Below are 17,109 nucleotides of genomic sequence, written 5' to 3' on the forward strand. Positions count from 1 at the left end.
CAAGTACTTTTGAAAATGCAAGTATAATTAGTACATGTTAATTTTTACACATAATAATATAAATATTGATTCATCATCTTTATTCAGCAAAGGGAAACGAGAACGAGACATGATAAGAATGGTTCTTTCAAAGTTCAGGTATAGCACAGCCAGAAAATTAACAATAAGGACTCCTTTATATATATATATATATATATATATATATATATATATATATATATATATATATATATATATATATATATGTATGTATATATATATATATATATATATGTATATATATATATATATATATATATATATATATATATATATATATATATATATATATATATATATATATATATATATATATATATATATATATATATATATATATATATATATATAACAAGTGTGCTAATCACTCCTCTGTTTTATTCTTCAGAGAACTGGAAATTATTTAGCATTTCAAGCCATTTTTGTGCAGTCGTCCCTTCCTCACGTAAAACATTCCCTTTCATATCTTCGTTACCCACATATTACAAATCTAGATTTTTCTGCCCAAACCTCCTCCTTTTTCAACCAACAAGAACTCTCATAGGCTCTACGTAGAAACTTCCTTACCAATATATCAGTACAAAATACCACCATCAACACAACCATACGTCAAAAAAAAAAAGCAAATATGAAATGCAATGTAGCTTTTCCCGTGATTTAGTAAGCTCTATGTATCCATTAAGTGCAAACAAACATGGAAGGGGAAAAAAGAGAGCAAGAGAGAGACGAAGCTTTTACATCCAGAGTCACATAGAGAGAGAAAAAGTTTTTACCAGTTAGCAGTCATAGCATTCGCAAGTAAATATTGAGAGGAAGCTGCATTCACCAAGAGCTCTAAGGTTTAAGACCATTATGTAGCAGTTGCAGCTGTGAGTGAGCGCTGGCAGGGAATGGAGAGGAAGGGGGAACATCCAACACTCAGCTCCCGGGTCCTCTTCACTATTTAGCAGCAGTCCACTACATTACGTTACCAGGGATGGAGAGAGAGAGAGAGAGAGAGAGAGAGAGAGAGAGAGAGAGAGAGAGAGAGAGAGAGAGAGAGAGAGAGAGTCATAAACGTCACAGAAAAATAGGTTCCTGTACAAAAAACGACAGACAGCCAGACAAACGGGGAGATTGATAGCCAAACACACGAATGAGTAAACAGGGAAACAGGGAAACACGTAGACAGACAGACAGACACGGCAAACAGAAGGACGAACTGTAAATACTGAGACAGGAAGACATGAAGACAGACAGACAGACAGACAGACAGACAGACAGACAGACAGATAGACAAACAAACACAAAGACAGACTAGCGATCACATAGAGAGAGAGAGAGAGAGAGAGAGAGAGAGAGAGAGAGAGAGAGAGAGAGAGAGAGAGAGAGAGAGAGAGAGAGAGAGAGAGAGAGAGATAACCATTCACGGACAGAACAGCTAAACAAATGAGAATAGTATAAATGAATCTTAACCACATTTAATATTACTCCAACCTCATGAGTCACAACCAGAATGAAAGAACACTTCCCTTTCTTTCTCATCTACACATCCATTCTTTTCAACCTTACGTTCTCATTTTATACCTTTCTTGCCCTTCATCTTCAATCTTCCCTCCTTCTTGCTGCCACTTGTGATCTCAACAAACAATATGGAAGTCTGTAATCATATCAGCCTCCTCCTCCTCCTACTCCTCCTCCTACTCCTCCTCCTCCTCCTCCTCCTCCTCCTCCTCCTCCTCCTCCTCCTCCTTGTCTTTTCCTCCTCTTCCACATCCTTCTCCTCCTCCTCCACATCCTTCTGCTCCTCCTCCTTGACATCCCTCCCTCCACCTCCTCCAACATTACCTCCGCCTACTCCTTGTCATTCACTTCCTACCATCCTCTCTCCTCCTCCTCCCTTACCACCTTCTCCTTCTCTCCCTTCATTTCCTTCTCCTTGTCCTCCTTCACTTCCTCGTCCTTCTCTCAGGCCCTCCATGCAGCTTCCATCAAGGCCTCCCGTGATCGCAGTGTCTGTGTCCTCAAGTGTATAGCAAGACGCTGAGCCGCGCTGCGAGGGCCGCTCACACTCTCAGGTGAGGGAGCAAAGTCAACACGAGACGAGGGGGAAACACGCCCGCGGAAGCCTTGGTGGAGGATGCTTAGGGAATGTGCGGTTTACTTTAGCATTTTACTCTCTTGTCTTGTTTTGATGAGTCTAAAGTGGTTATTATTAAATGTTTCTGGTTCTCACAAGGACTGTTTTCAAAGGTAGATATGAAAGGGTTTTTCATGGTCTTTTCCTCTATTGGTGACACAGAATCTTTGTTAAATTATGTATCTAAAGTCATGAAAATGCTATTGAAAATCGTAATAGTTTCCCATATCCCTAAATGTTTTGGGTTCGCATACGGACTGTCTTTAAAAGATTTAGAGATGAATATTTGTAATTTTTTCATGATTTTTCTTCTGCTGATGAATTGTAACTACTCAAAAAAACAGTTTTGAAAATCCTGATAAATTCCAATATTCGTAGAAGCTTAATAAAGACTGTTTTGAAATATTGGGGTTCTGATGATAATTTCTTTCATTAATGATGCAGAATCCTTATTAAACTGCAAAAATCCTGAAAATCTCAATATCTTACTATATTTTTAAAGATTTTGGATTCATATAAGGACTCCTTTCAAAAGCTGGAGAGGTAAATGCTAGTAAGGTTTCCTATGATCTTTTCTCCTACTTACGATGTAGAATCTTTTTTAAAATATCATTAGCTATGAAAACGCACTGGAAAATTCCGATAACTTCCCGCTTTACACTTTCACAAGGACTTTCACAAGAGCGTGGTAATGAATAACAGAAGGGTTATCATATTTTCTACTACTGATGGTGCAGTGTTATAGAAACCTCATTGCTGATGAAAAATACTCTTGAAAGTCCTAATAAATTCCCAGGAGGAGTGGTGTGTGATGCATCAGAACTCCGTCTCATCAAGGCAAGACTGAAATGAATTGCTGGTGCGTGTTTAAGTTTATTATTCAGCCGCGGGGAAGTGGCAACGCTACTTGAGTGTTGAGGCTGGGTAATATACTAAGAGAGGAAATCCATGTGGGTATTTCTGTCTTTGTGTTTGTTTGTTTATCTGTCTATCTGTTTGTCTGTCTGTTTCCAGCCTGAAATAAGAAGTATAAGATGCACTCCAGAATTCCGAAGTCGTAAGATTAGCATTGGCCCAAACCTCCCCCTTTAATCCGATCACTGGACTGTGTAACTTCCTTAAACCCTTGATTATGGGAGTCCCTTTGTCCTGGAATAAGATCTCTGTCCGTGTGTCTGTCGGTCTGTTTGTTTGTACTCTTGTATTTTTTTTCTCTTTTAATTTGTTTCTCTGTTTTTTGTTTCTGTCATTGTCTGTGTTTGTCCACTTGCCTGTTTGTGTGTGTGTGTGTGTGTGTGTGTGTCTGCTTGTCAGCTATCTGTTGTCAGCTACTCAGTCTCCATGTCTTTCTCTGTGTGTGTGTGTGTGTGTGTGTGTGTGTGTGTGTGTGTGTGTTTGCCTATCTACCTACCTGTATGAAATAATAACTTACATTTTACTTTGATTTAGAAAACATTATATTTGTAAGAACCATTTTATACCTACACACGCATATCTGTTACCGTATGAGTCTGCATCGTCACAACCTGAGAGAAATTTACAATCTTTTATCGCACAGGCTTCCGAATTCAATCTCATCCAAGTCATTCTTCTCCCATTTCACTCATCAGCATGAATCTCAATCTGTTTTCCTTAATGGCTCCTTCACGTCTCCCACGTCGCTTCTTTTTGTGCCTCGGTGTCTCTTTATCGACAGGTTGAAGGTATTTGAGACAGGAAAGCCCTAATGGGAGAAATACTAGGTGTGGGGTAGGGCTGTGAAGTGATAACCTTAGGAAAAAAGGGGGACAGCAGAACGGTCAGCAAGTTTGCGAAAGTGAAAGTGTGAAAGAAGAAGATAGAGGAGGAGGGGATCAGAGAGAATGCTGGACGAAGGGAAGGTCATCGTAGTAATAATCTGAGGCAAACAGGAAGGCAACAGAACGGTAAGTAAACGTGTAGAAGTGTGAAAGGAAAGTATAAAAGAGGGAGGAGGAGGAGGAGGTCAGAGAGAAGGTAGAGATACAACGGAATGTGAATCTCGGGTCCTCGATCAAGGTCTGGACACATTCAAAGCGGCGGGGTCGCCCTGAATGCCTCAAAGACCTGACTCCTCCTTTGAAAACTTTTCGATTCTTGTTTGAGCGCCGGAGTCTTTAGGCTGAAAGTGATTAGAAGTCCGCCGGGATCTTGTAACTTGAGTCCGCCACTGCTGAGCCAAAGTCGTGTGTCCCTCAGATCGCCCTCGCTGCTTCCACCTCGCTGTCATTGCTGCCACTGCGACATTTCTGATTTTTTTTTTTCGCTGATTACTATTACTTTCTCTTTATTTGAGACTAAAAGGCATAATTTTAAAAGTCACTTCCTCCAAGAACACGTGGCTCAGCTGTTCTATGCAGACAATGAAACACGGAATTCATTGCACAATAAACTTTTAAATTGCATTCATGCAGTGAATATAAACTGGAAAACTTACGACTGCATTTTATTTCTCGCCTCTTTTTTTTTTTTTTTTCTTTTGCTAACATGATCAAGAACCTTTCCCTCCCACGAGTGCCGTAAAGAGCTGTGCGGATTATTTTCACCCACTGCTTTCACTTTGGAGGAGACGTGTGGGTGAAGGTAGTGGGACGAGTGGCGGGCAGTTCAGGGCTGCAGTGCTTTTAAGGGAGAGGAGGGCCGTGGGCGAGCAGACGGGCGGGTGTTGAGAAATGCGCGAGGATAAACGAAACACTCGGAATGTAAAGGTCGCGAGGAATGTATATCAGGTCGCGTGTAAAGGTCAGTGTTTGCAGCGCACATTCCAAATGGAGCGGCATTGTGTCAGGCCGCTCTATCAGGCCTTTGTGCACTATAACCACTGGCCAGTGAGCCTCGCTGCGCCATAACTGACGCACTGGACCAGCACCGGTGTTCGGGAGTGAGGGGAATGACACGGCCTGTGTGGCAGCGTGAGGTAATGATCTGCCATCGCGCGTCACAGGCATCGCGGCGTTGGACCAAAACGTAGTTGGTATTTTAGAACAGGACCAGACTGTCGCCAATATATACTCGTGCTCAGGTTGATTGTTGTCGCGATGATCCCAAAGAGAGGCGATCTTTGCGCGGCTCTCATTCCCTGGGCCAGAGCCGCCATTCACTCCCCGTACTCAGCGACGCAGGGACGATTAGGGAAGGAAATTGGAAGGCTATTCAAAATTGAGGGTATGGAGGAAATGGCAGATGATCAGATTGGGGAAATGAGGAGGAAGAGGAGGAGTATGACGAGGAGAGGAACCGAGGAATAAAAATTTGTGATGGTGGTATTACTGGAGTGATATTACACATATTACCAGGTACACTCTCCTTACCTTGCTGCTGTCACGATATTAGAACAGGTAAAAGATAAAACTGCTGCTAATTAGTCGCTGTTCGTTCATACCATTGAGAAATACAAGTAGGAGGCCTTTTGTACAAATATCCTTCCTTCAGGAGAGAAATGCCATTGCGCTTCAGGAATTAAAATGATTATAGGATTTCAAAAAGGATTATACATGTATTTTCTATATAAGAGAATCTGTGACCAAGGGCAACAAAACTGAAAAAAAAGGCCCATTGAAGATGCCTGTCCCTATGAAAACCAAAACCAAACACGAAGAAAATTGCGGGTCCTTCCCTGACTGTCTGAAAATTTATTGCAGCTAAATACTTAATAAAGACACAAAACTGTACACTAGAAAAATCCTGCCCACCCACCACTAATAGAGGGACTCCCACATGTAGACCTGATGGCTTCTTGCAGCTGCCCTTTTCTTGTATTCTCATGCAAGGCAACACATCACGAGGACATGACTCACGCACCATGACTGAACATTCCCTACGAGCACGAGGTATTGAGCAACTGGTGAAGGGTGAGGGAGGGACAGAGGGGTAGCATTGGGAGGGTAGCAGTGAAAGGGGAAGAAGGAAGAGGAAGGAGGAAGGGGGGAGCACAAACGACGGGAAACCATTTCAAGTTCTTGCAAAACTTTCAAACTTGCGAAACTTCATTGGTGATGTTTTAGTCATTACTGGCCGGCGGAACGAACCGATCAGTGAAGTTTGGAAGTTTGTAGGAAGTTGCATTGTGGTGATCGATGTGGGGACAATATATAGAGGGTATTTTAAAGAAACTAACAGGATGCTTTTTCTTCTTTTCATTTCTCAGTGATAACGAAGCGCTGTGGTTAGGTGTGATGTTGTTGTTGTTGTTGTTGTTGTTGGTGTTGTTGTTGGCAGTGTAGTAGTAGTAGTAGTAGTAGTAGTAGTAGTAGTAGTAGTAGTAGTAGTAGTAGTAGCAGTAGTAGTAGTTACAGTAGCACTAGTAGTAGTGTTTGCTATTTAGACAGAATCCAGGAAGAAAAAGAGGGTTTAAGATCATTTTCACCTTATTGAGTTTATACTCTACAATTGCTGCTTCTTTTCGTCTCTGTTCACCCCGAAGGAATGTTTGTCATCGAAATGAAAGAACCATCTACCTAATATCTAAGGAAGGATTAAGCTTCTGTCACCACACCACACACCTTTTTTTTTTCCTTGTAATCAACTGTCTAATTTTGTACATTTCGCACACAATCATCTATCGGCCAAATGAAAAAAAAAAAAAAGAATCTCCCTGCAAATATCGGACACGATTTTTTTTTCTTTTTTTTACTTTATCCCCAATTCCTTGTTCAAAGGAAACACACAGTAAACACAACAGAGATTTAGCATAGCGTGTCTTGTAATGTGTTATTGTGTGTGTGTGTGTGTGTGTGTGTGTGTGTGTGTGTGTGTGTGTGTGTGTGTGTGTGTGTGTGTGTGTGTGTGCTATGACTGATTTCTGCATCTAAAATAAGAAAATAAGTAAATGAAAAAAAATAAATAAAAAGCCTTGCTGCACCACTACTGTTCTCTCTCACACTCAGCAACTAAGCACTGTGATTTAGTACAATGCAGGGGGAGAGAGAGAGAGAGAGAGAGAGAGAGAGAGAGAGAGAGAGAGAGAGAGAGAGAGAGAGAGAGAGAGAGAGAGCTTTATCCGACCTGAGCCGTAATCTCTGTGGCTGCAAATATTGTGCACTGGAGAATAGCTGCGTGGGAATTTAGATTTTGTTCATGTGATACTGGAAATAAAAACCATGGAGAGCAAAATGCAATGGTGATGGTGATGAGGCGACAACTCTCAAATGCTAGTCTTTTTTTTTTCTGTCCTTATTACTTGTATTTTTTTTTTCCTGTCCTTATTACTTGTAGTTTTTGGTTAAATACGTGTAATTATCCTTGATCCATGTGTATGCCACTATTTTTTTTTCTTAAACTTTCCTATCTTTGAAGTTTTCTGTTAAAATAATCGTTGTTTGTTCTTGATTCATGGGAAAGAAAGCAAAACTCATGAGGGGAGTGCTCCTGTATGAATGTTGGACACTGAAATATTGCTAGGAGAGGTAAAGATTTATACTCGGCATTTATTGTCTTACAGCAGACGTATGATAAAATGAATAGGAACGCTGTGTTGCGAGTGTTGCAGGTTTATGTGGTGGATGAGCCATTGCACGGAACACTGGAAAGCTTTTGCAATGAAAACAATTCATATCTGGGCGTAGGAGGAATGGAATAGAGAATATTTTCCAGTGAAATAAATCCTCGGCAAGAAACTGTGATGCAGCGACCTGTTTGAAATCTTTATGGAGGAGTTTATGAGACAGGTGCGAGATGAAATTTTGACTAGAAGATTAAGTAGTATGGTGCCTGAATCCAAAAATGAATAGGAGACGAATCAGTTGTTTGTGAATTAAAGCGCTCATGAAGTAGATCTCACAGAGCAGCTACAGAGTAATTGCACATTCTTTTTACGTAAGGAATTATGAAAGAGGTGAAAGATGAAGTTTGGCACCAAAGATCATGTATGGTGCTTGAATCAGAAAATTAAAAGGAGACGAATATGTTATTTGTAGATGTGAATGGTAATGAAAAGCTATACAGTAATCGCACTGTTAGTACTTACGTAAGAACATAAAGGAAGCTACGTACAAGAAGCTACTTACAAGACATACATACATACATACAAGTGGCACTTCCTTTATATAACATATCTATATCCACAAATCGTCATCATCTATAAATTTGTCTTATCTTTTTTTTATATATATAAAACTCCCTATTGACTACTCACTGCGACCTGACTACTGAGTCTAATCCAGTCATCTACCACTTTATTTAAAAAGCAATATCTTGCATAACTGTGGAGCATAGCACTGAGGGTCGCGGAGGCTACTCAGTTACCTAGGTTTACAGGTCGATCGGCAAATGGGTGCCCGAGGAAGCCTGGGAAATGCAAACTGTAACCCAGATGGCACAGTTGATCCTGCCTCACGGTGTAAAGGATTTTTCCCCGCCACAGCCTCAAAGGGCGAGGGTAGCGTTGCTGATCCCGAGGCAACCCACAGCTCACTACACACCCAAAACTTTGCCCTCACTTTGCACCACTTGTACCTAAACTGCCTCCTGGTATCTGCATTTTTCCTTATAGTTACCCCTTCGGAATATGCACCCCGTCTGCCTGCCTCTACCTGCAGTGAAGCCATGTGTGAATGTTCCGAGTGTTGTTGTTGTGTGGTGTTGTGTTGTGCTGAACTGTTGCATTGTTACATCGTGTTCTCTGTTTCACGATTAAGGCACCTCTCCTCAGTTTGCTCAGCCATTTGTGATTTCTTTTTTTTTTTTTTTTTTTTTTTAGTGTCATGTTATCAAAGTATTTTATTGCATTCTCTGTTCAAATTTCATAAGTCAGCATCATTGTTCAATTGGTTCAGTTTAGCGTAAATTTTAGCTCTCCCTTCTATTTAGCTTTTTTTTTTTTCTGTTTATGAACCACTCTGTCACCTCCACTACCGTCACCTTCAAGCATTATACTGGCTGGATATTACAAAATCTATTCTTATAATTCCTTTTTTCATAATTTTTGTTGATACTTAGAAAGATTTAATTGGATTTAGTAATGTGAATTGTTGCATATCGTAGTGAAAGAATTAAAATGCTTTCGGGTTTCAGAGAGAATATGTCTTAATTTCTCGTCCAGTATCCTTCCCGCGGTAGTCTGGAGGCGATCAGATTCCCAGTGTATGTCTCCCTGCCCTCGTCATGTCCTCGTCTCATCTCTCTTCTCGGTACAGGAAGTTGTCTTATGAATGTCGATGCGAAAGCTGCTCAGGCTCTTGATGTGGTCCTTCCCTCCTTCCTTCCCTTCCTTCCTCCTCCTCTCGGTTCTTCCCTCCTTTCCTTCTTGCAGTCATCCTTCTCTTCCTTCCTCCCATCTTGTGGTTATTGCTTCCTCATTTTTATCCCCTCATCCATTCATCCTATCCTTGAAGTTATCCTTCCCTCCTTCCTTACCTTCCTCCCTTTCTTTTTTTGTTGCCATCCTTCTCTTCTTCACTCAACTTCAGCTTTCTCTTCCTTACTGTGGTGATCTTTCTGTCCTTCCTTTTTTCTTTTCTCCCCTTTCTTCTTGTAGTCATCCTTCCCTTCCTTCGTCCAAATTTCGTTTCCTTATCATATCCCTCCCCTCCTTTCCTCCCTCTCTTTACTCTCTCCCTTCTTTCCCATCCTGCTTATTTCATTCTCCTACTTTGCCTCTCCCTGTACTTCATGTTTTACTCATGCATCATACATATTCCTCCTTCCCTCCCCTCCCCTTCCCTTCCCCTCCCTTCTCTGCCTTTCCCTGCCCTTCCCTCCCCTTCCCTTCCCTCCGAGCGCTGTCTCCTAATTTGGATGGCTGATGCTTCCCTCCGTCCAAGCCCTCTGTGTGGTGTTCGTGTGTGGGAATCAGGGAGTACAGGTTCTTCCCTTCGTTTTTTTTCTTCTTTCCTTCTTTTGTATCTCTCTCTGCCTCCTATTATGACCCTTTCATCTCCCTTTTTCTCTTCGGATCCCAGTCGAAATTCTCTGTTCGCTTTTCCTTTCTTCCATCTCTCGCTGCCTCTCGTTATGGTCCCCCTTATACATGATAAAAATGTGTGTGAGTATCATTGGCCAAGTGAGGCAATGTATGTTCGTTTTTTTTCCGCTTCACTGAATATAAGTGTCTGTAGTTAGTGTTGTTTATCAAGTGCACGGTGTTCCGTAGCATGATTTCATAGCTATGGAGAGAGCAAACGTAAAATCACATTGCAGTGAGGGAGAACTGAGGACAAATGTTTGTGTAAGCCATTATGTTTCATGGCATGTATGTATGCTACACACACACACACACACACACACACAGACACACACACACACACACACACACACACACACACACACACACACACACACACACACACACACACACACACACACACACACACACACACACACACACACACACACACACTGAGAGAGCGAGAGAGAGAGGGGGGGGGGGGACGATATGTGTGGAGGGGTGGGTCGGCGTGTTTACATTTTATTGTTCCTTTTTTACCCCCTTCATTTCTCTCTCTCTCTCTCTCTCTCTCTCTCTCTCTCTCTCTCTGCTGCTGCTGCTGCTGCTGCTGCTGCTGCAGCGTTCCCCGCCCCAAACCCTCACTGGGCCGGGTCGCGTGGCGTGGACCTGTGGACCTGCCAGGCGCCCCTCCATGATGCTGCTTTATGTGATCGAGTTTGTCAGAGCACGTGGCGAGCTCCACTCCGCGCTGTGAGATACGCTTCCCGTGCCTCACTTTGACCCCCTCCCCACCCGATAACTCAGTGTCTATGCAATATCCCCAGCGCGGCCCATCACTCCTCCTGTTCGCTGCAGCCTCATCAACACTAATTCCTGCATGCCGTGTCATCCCTCTGCTCGGGGCGTTGTGCTGGGAGCTTTTTCATGTCTCACTTGTTTTGATTTTAATGTAATGCACTGCGGTCAGCATACTATGTCTGTCTATTTATCTTTCTATCTATCTGCCTGTTTATCTGTCTAGTGTTTTCCCCTCATTTGTTGTTTGAAAATAAAAAAAAGAATGTCCATAGGTGTTTTATTGGCTTACTTTTTTTTTCTAGTTTCTTATTAAGCAGTCAGTTTGTTTACTCAAATTTGTTTTCTGGGTACATATTCTACGGCTGTTTTCCTTCACAAAAAAAAAAAAAAATTTTCTCAGCCTTGTATTTGAAAAGCTAAAAGTAAAAAAAGAAAACACTGCATCTGTTGGCATCCTCCACCCTCATCCCCCCAGGCTGGCGTGCGGCGGCTCGGTCATTCCCTTGATGGAAGCAACGCCGCGCCGCCGAGTCGGGAGTTTCTTAAGGAAATATTGACACTCTCCACGCAACTGCTGGTCGCGTGGCAGCCCAGGGACGAGGGCTTCATTAGAAGGCTTCACAAACCCCTGGAGAAGACGCACACAAACTTCTACTCCTGAGGGCGGTCTAAAACACACACACACACACACACACACACACACACACACACACACACACACACACACACCACAGCCTAAACTTTTTTATTGGAAAAATTATTAAGTATACCAAATGAGAAATCTTGGATAAAAAAGTTTCTATTTCGTTTAACTTTATAAGGAAATGGAAGATAATAAGATAGCTTTCCCAGTCCCGTCATTCCCCAAACAGTGCGCCGTGGGAATCTGAGGCAAATTGGGAGGCCGGGACATGAGAGCACATAAGTTACCATTGAGAAAATTCTAACTTGGTATAAGCCTGAGTGATGACAATGCAAAACTGTGTGTGTGTGTGTGTGTGTGTGGGTGGGTGTCAAAGAGTTCTGTTCTTTTCATCTGAGAATTAACACTTTTCCTTGCTGTCAGAATAGTGTACCAGTTTTCATTTTATTTCTTTCATGCATTTTCTATACCAGGTTAGAGTTTTTCCAGTAATACAGAGAAGGTATTAAGTTACGAGGAAGATTGAATGACGGGGAATCTCAAGACAAAGTACAAGAGGCGAACACTCACGCGAGCAGTCCCGTGGCTCGTCCGTCCTGTCCGAGCAGTCTGGCTGGCCGTCGCAGTAAGCATCGGCAGGAACACACTCGAAGTTGCCGCAGGTGAACTCTGAGATGCGGCAGCCGAGCGCGCCTGCTTGCAGCAGCGCCGCCACCAGCAGCAGCAACCGCAGCGGGCGAAACTGCTTCAGAAGACGAGAGTGGAGCTGCAGGTGTCTTTGCTCCTGCTGCTTCCGGTGGTGTTGCTGCTGCTTGAGGTGTGGACTCAACTCCCCCCACGGACACTCTGCTTCTTTTAGTCTCTCCCTTGGATCTTGTGGTCCCAGTCTCCTCAGGTACTGATTTGGGTGATGGTGGGGGTGTGCGGGCGGGGTGAGGGGCTCCGGTGCTTCCTGCCATTGGTCCTGCTGTAGGTGCTGCTGCTGTTGGTGGTGTTGGTGGTGATGATGGTGGTGATGATGGTGGTGATGGTGCTGGGACTGGTGCAGCAGCTGGTGGGTGTGAGCGGAGCATGAGCTAGGGGGGGAGGGGGAGGGTTTATGGAACTCTTCTTGGTGGTAGTGGTTGTGATGATGGTGATGATGATGGTGGTGATAGTTGTGGTTATGATTGTTGTTGCTGTGATGGTGGTGGTGGTGGTGGTGGTGGTGGGGTGCGTCCCCCTCCTCGTGGACCGCGTGATGACGGTGGTGGTGGTGGTGTCTTCGCGTGTGGAGGCGCGTGGCGGCCGCCGGCGTGGCTGGCGTATTGATCCTCATCGGAAACTATCTGGAAGAAAAGAGGCACAAATCACTTGGGTATTCAAGAAAAGCTGAATGGTAAGAATGATAAACACTGAAAACAATAAACAACACACACTACAACCGAAATAAAAGAAAAAAAAAATCATGACAAAATCCTTAAACTCCATGGAAATAATACATGAGGTTTTAAAATACTGATAACTTTTCCCTCTTTATCCTGACGGGGATGTAGTGAGGAGCCTCGGAGTCCCAGCACGGGTCGCTCCTCCTCGTCACTCCGGAGGCTCCAGCGGCGATAAGTCCAGACGACCTACTTTGCTGAGTCTAATAGAGTGATAAATCGATGGGGGATGTACAATAACACCCGATAAACATGAGGAATAGAGCCAATAAATCGCCCCACCAGTAAGGAAACTCTATCCATGAACCGCATCTCACTCTCCTCCTCCTCCTCCTCCTCCTCCTCCTCCTCCTCCTCCTCCTCCTCCTCTGAAGTCAATCTTCTACCTAATAGCTGGCGTGACTTCCTCCCTTAGCCTGGTGTTGTTCTGGTGACTAGTGTGTCCTATTCCCTCTTTCCTGTAGTGCTGGGATGCTGACTACCCTTGTGTGTGGGTCCTCTCGTGCTGCATTTAGAGGGACTCGTGAAGGAATGAGTGGCTGGGGATGCATAGATGAAATAGGGAGAATTAGGAAGGAGAAAGGAACGGAAAAGGACGGAAAAGCAGGGAAAGTATTCGAGGTACCGGTGGAAAGTTTTGTTCATTACGAGGACGTTTGATATCCGATGACTTTGGTTTGCATAATTGATTAAGTGGTGCCGTCGGTAATCACGTCCCAGATACTTATTAACGCTGGACGAAAATGATGTATACGAAATTCTGCTGTCAGTCATAATTAGTTGAATTAATGTATTCCACTTGTCACTGCAGGAGAGAGTGTTAGTTGAGTAATCTGTTGACATGATTTTTTGGAATAACCGGTGAATTTACTGGATATATACATAGATTTTGGAATAACTGACGGATATACACTAAATTATGTATTACGTAAGTTTTATCCAGTGATTGCCACGTGTAAACCTACTGGCTTCTTACAGCTTGCCTTATGTCCTTATGTTTTTATTTTCAAGTAAAGTATAGAGTACAGATTAGGAAAACATATGTCGATTAGAGGGAACTAAAGATGAAAATTAAAAAAAAAAAGCATTGAGATCTTTTGGATGTCCGATTTTATTTATTTATTTTTCGAGATGGGCGAGGGAGGACGGCAAAGAAGACAAAGAAGTTGAAGAAGATGAAGAAGAAGAAGAGACAGAATACATGACATGCGCCACAAAATGATTCTGTGTAGGCAAGAGGCGGAATGAGGCGCCTGTCATGATCATCTGTACTAAAGGAAACAAGCACGTGAACCAGGCACATGGAAACCGCTGCGCTTATTTCCAGCCTCACTCTTTTAATGGTACTGGCGAGTATATTCACGTACGCTATCTCTCTACGAACTATTATCTTATTTTTCCCTATTTTTTACCTTCACTATGCCGCAGGACTCTCGGTAAGGTTATGCGAATATATATTTTTACAGCAAGTGTATTTTAACGGCCTGTAGTAATTACCATCCAGCATATACGTCAGTCAAAATTATCGTGGAAATTGTAGAATGGTTTAAGGAGGGACACTCGTATAAATTACGCTTGTTTCCTAAGTAACGGTCTCCAGGTTTCTTAATTAAAGAAGCATCCTAGTTAAATATTAATGAAGGTGGTGACTAGAATACAAAAAGACCAATGTAATCTTTTGAATACGACAAGACCATTTTATTGTGTTATTATTTATTTTCCTTAGGTTGGAAGTGAAGATCTCAAACATATTTTAGTTAATAATAGGACGGTAACTTTTATGGATATTTTCGAAGGTTCAGAGTTAGATGCAACCATACCACGATGAATGCAACGCTTCTCCTGTGATCAGAGAGGTTAAGCAACGTTGGGTCTGGTTAGCACTTGGATGGGTGACCGCCTTGGAGCACTAGATTTGTATTTGTGTGTGTGCTCGTGTGTGTGTGTGTGTGTGTGTGTGTGTGTGTGTGTGTGTGTGTGTGTGTGCTGTCATGCTGTCTTTATGAGTGGTGCTGAAGAGACTCTACCGCCGTCCTTTTTATAAAACTACTTCCCTTCCACCTCTCGGCACGCGATCGTCCTTCTTACTCTTCACGTAAACAAAATAACGTGGACCGAACGTCAGGGAACACACACACACACACACACACTCTCTCTCTCTCTCTCTCTCTCTCTCTCTCTCTCTCTCTCTCTCTCTCTCTCTCTCTCTCTCTCTCTCTTCCCCGGTAGGTGGCGTCTGTCGGTCCTCATAACCGTACATACTGGGGCAAGTGAGGGTTGTAATGCGCAGTGATGTGTTGTGATACCGTGAGGGCGTCGCGCGGCCCAGCACGCAGGAGGTGCTTGTGGCGGGAAGATCAGGAAACCCACGGAAAAAAAAAAAAAAAAGAAGAGAAAGAGGAGGACGAGAGGAGGAGGAAGAGGAGGAGGAGAAGAGAGAGGAAGAGTGTAAATATAGATGTTTAAGGCATTTCATGTTTGTTTTTTGTAGATCTCTATCCCATTTTGTGTATTATACTGATTATACTGTTTGTTTTAGTTACTGTTAATCATAAATTGTTCAGCTTCATCACTATTGAGATGGATGTGTTTTTTATCCGAAACTTTTTTTTATTCATACCTTAAATTCTGATATTTGCATAATCCCTCTGTGTATGTATGTTCCTGTATTTTTCTGTCTGTTTGTCTGTTTACCACCTGGATGTCCGTTTCCTGTATATATTATTATCTGAATTTTTTTTTCTTTTATTATTCTTGTCTTCAGTTCTAATATATACATAAGACTTCTATGTATATTTATGTATTTCAGTCTGTCTATCTGTCTGTTTACCACCTATGTGTCCGTTCACTGTTTATATGCCTCATAAGTATAAACTACTTTTTTTTATGGTATTTTACAAAATATTTCATCGCCTAACACTAGTGGCTCCAGTTTTTTTTTTTTTCTTTTTTGTTCTCATGTGCGAGCAGTAAGTTGGCAGCGATCATGTTTTGGCAGTGCTTGGCGAGGGTCGGCAGCGCTAAAACTAAAATGTGTAAAGATTTTATAAGATAAAGCTTTCTGTTTGCTGTGATGTTGGGAGAGAAATACGGCCTGGGGGCTGAGTATAGGAGGGTGAACAGGATGGGAACGTGTAGGAGGAGGAGGAGGAGGAGGAGGAGGAGGAGGAGGACAATGAGGGGAAAGACGAGGAAGACAGTCAGGAGGAAACACACACACACACACACACACACACACACACACACACACACAAGGGTAGGGAAAGTGTTGGTAAAAGAGGATCTTTCACATGGTTATCTAGTACTTGAAATAACTATCATTTTCTATATATTCTTACTAGTAATGTAAGCCAAGGTCCGTCTTCTGAAATGCTTTTTCTCTCATTAGCATTATTTTCAAAGGCTAGAGATTTCTGCCACTGATGATGTTGAATTCATCCTAAATCATCCGTGGAATTGTGAAAACACCTTTGAAAATCTTAATGACTTCCAGTAGAGGCTGTTAAAAATAATCATTAGATGCCTAAAACATAAAACCAAGAAGACCCTCCTCTCATGCCATTCCCTGTAGCACACTGTGAGGAGAAAATGAAAATTCATATAATACCACTTCTGTTGGAAAGACCAGGCAGAAAAATATTTATACCACAAAGGGAAAGAAAATATCTCAACTGCCCACTTTGCATTTTACTCACGGGTACCAATATTTATTTCTTACATGTCGAGGAGGCCCACCAAAGACACACAAAATATGTGAAAAAGCCCGCTCAGTATTCCACTCCAAAAACGTATGGAATATCAAAAAAAGTAATTCAGTTTAATTGTGGAGGTATCTTATTTCACTGATTGTCTGGTTCGTTACCTTAGACGAAAGAGAGAAAAAAAAAAAACAAAGAAAATATATGGACACATTGAGTATGGAAATATAAAGAGCAACTTGAAATGTGCTGTAATTGTGTTACCAGTGCACAGGAGAATTCTTATTAAGACGATGAGTAGGAGAGAAATATCGTTTGTCTAGAAAAGAAAGGAAAATAACGAGGAGGTAGAAACACCAGAAAAGACCAGAAAAAAAAAACGAATACAAGGAATAAGGAGGAGGAGTAGAAAGTTGATGAGGAGGAGACGGAGAAAGAGGAGGCAGCGGAAAAGGAGAAGGAGGAAGAGAAGGACCTAGAGCAGG

General features: G+C 42.4%; 1 protein-coding gene and 1 long non-coding RNA gene across 3 annotated transcripts in view; one reads left to right on the forward strand and one right to left on the reverse strand.

Annotated features, from left to right (window-relative positions):
- LOC135090167 (uncharacterized) overlaps window positions 1-12,859 on the reverse strand; it is a 94,550-nt gene extending 81,691 nt beyond the window's left edge. Inside the window, 1 exon segment of the mRNA XM_063986591.1 lies at window positions 12,073-12,859. Coding sequence (XP_063842661.1) covers window positions 12,073-12,820 — 748 coding nt within the window. The 5' untranslated portion in view covers window positions 12,821-12,859.
- LOC135090179 (uncharacterized) overlaps window positions 1-17,109 on the forward strand; it is a 178,504-nt gene that overhangs the window by 10,979 nt on the left and 150,416 nt on the right. The gene's annotated exons all lie outside the window — the stretch shown is intronic.

Source organism: Scylla paramamosain, chromosome 3, assembly GCF_035594125.1.
Source record: "Scylla paramamosain isolate STU-SP2022 chromosome 3, ASM3559412v1, whole genome shotgun sequence".
Taxonomy (NCBI): Eukaryota; Metazoa; Arthropoda; class Malacostraca; order Decapoda; family Portunidae; genus Scylla; species Scylla paramamosain.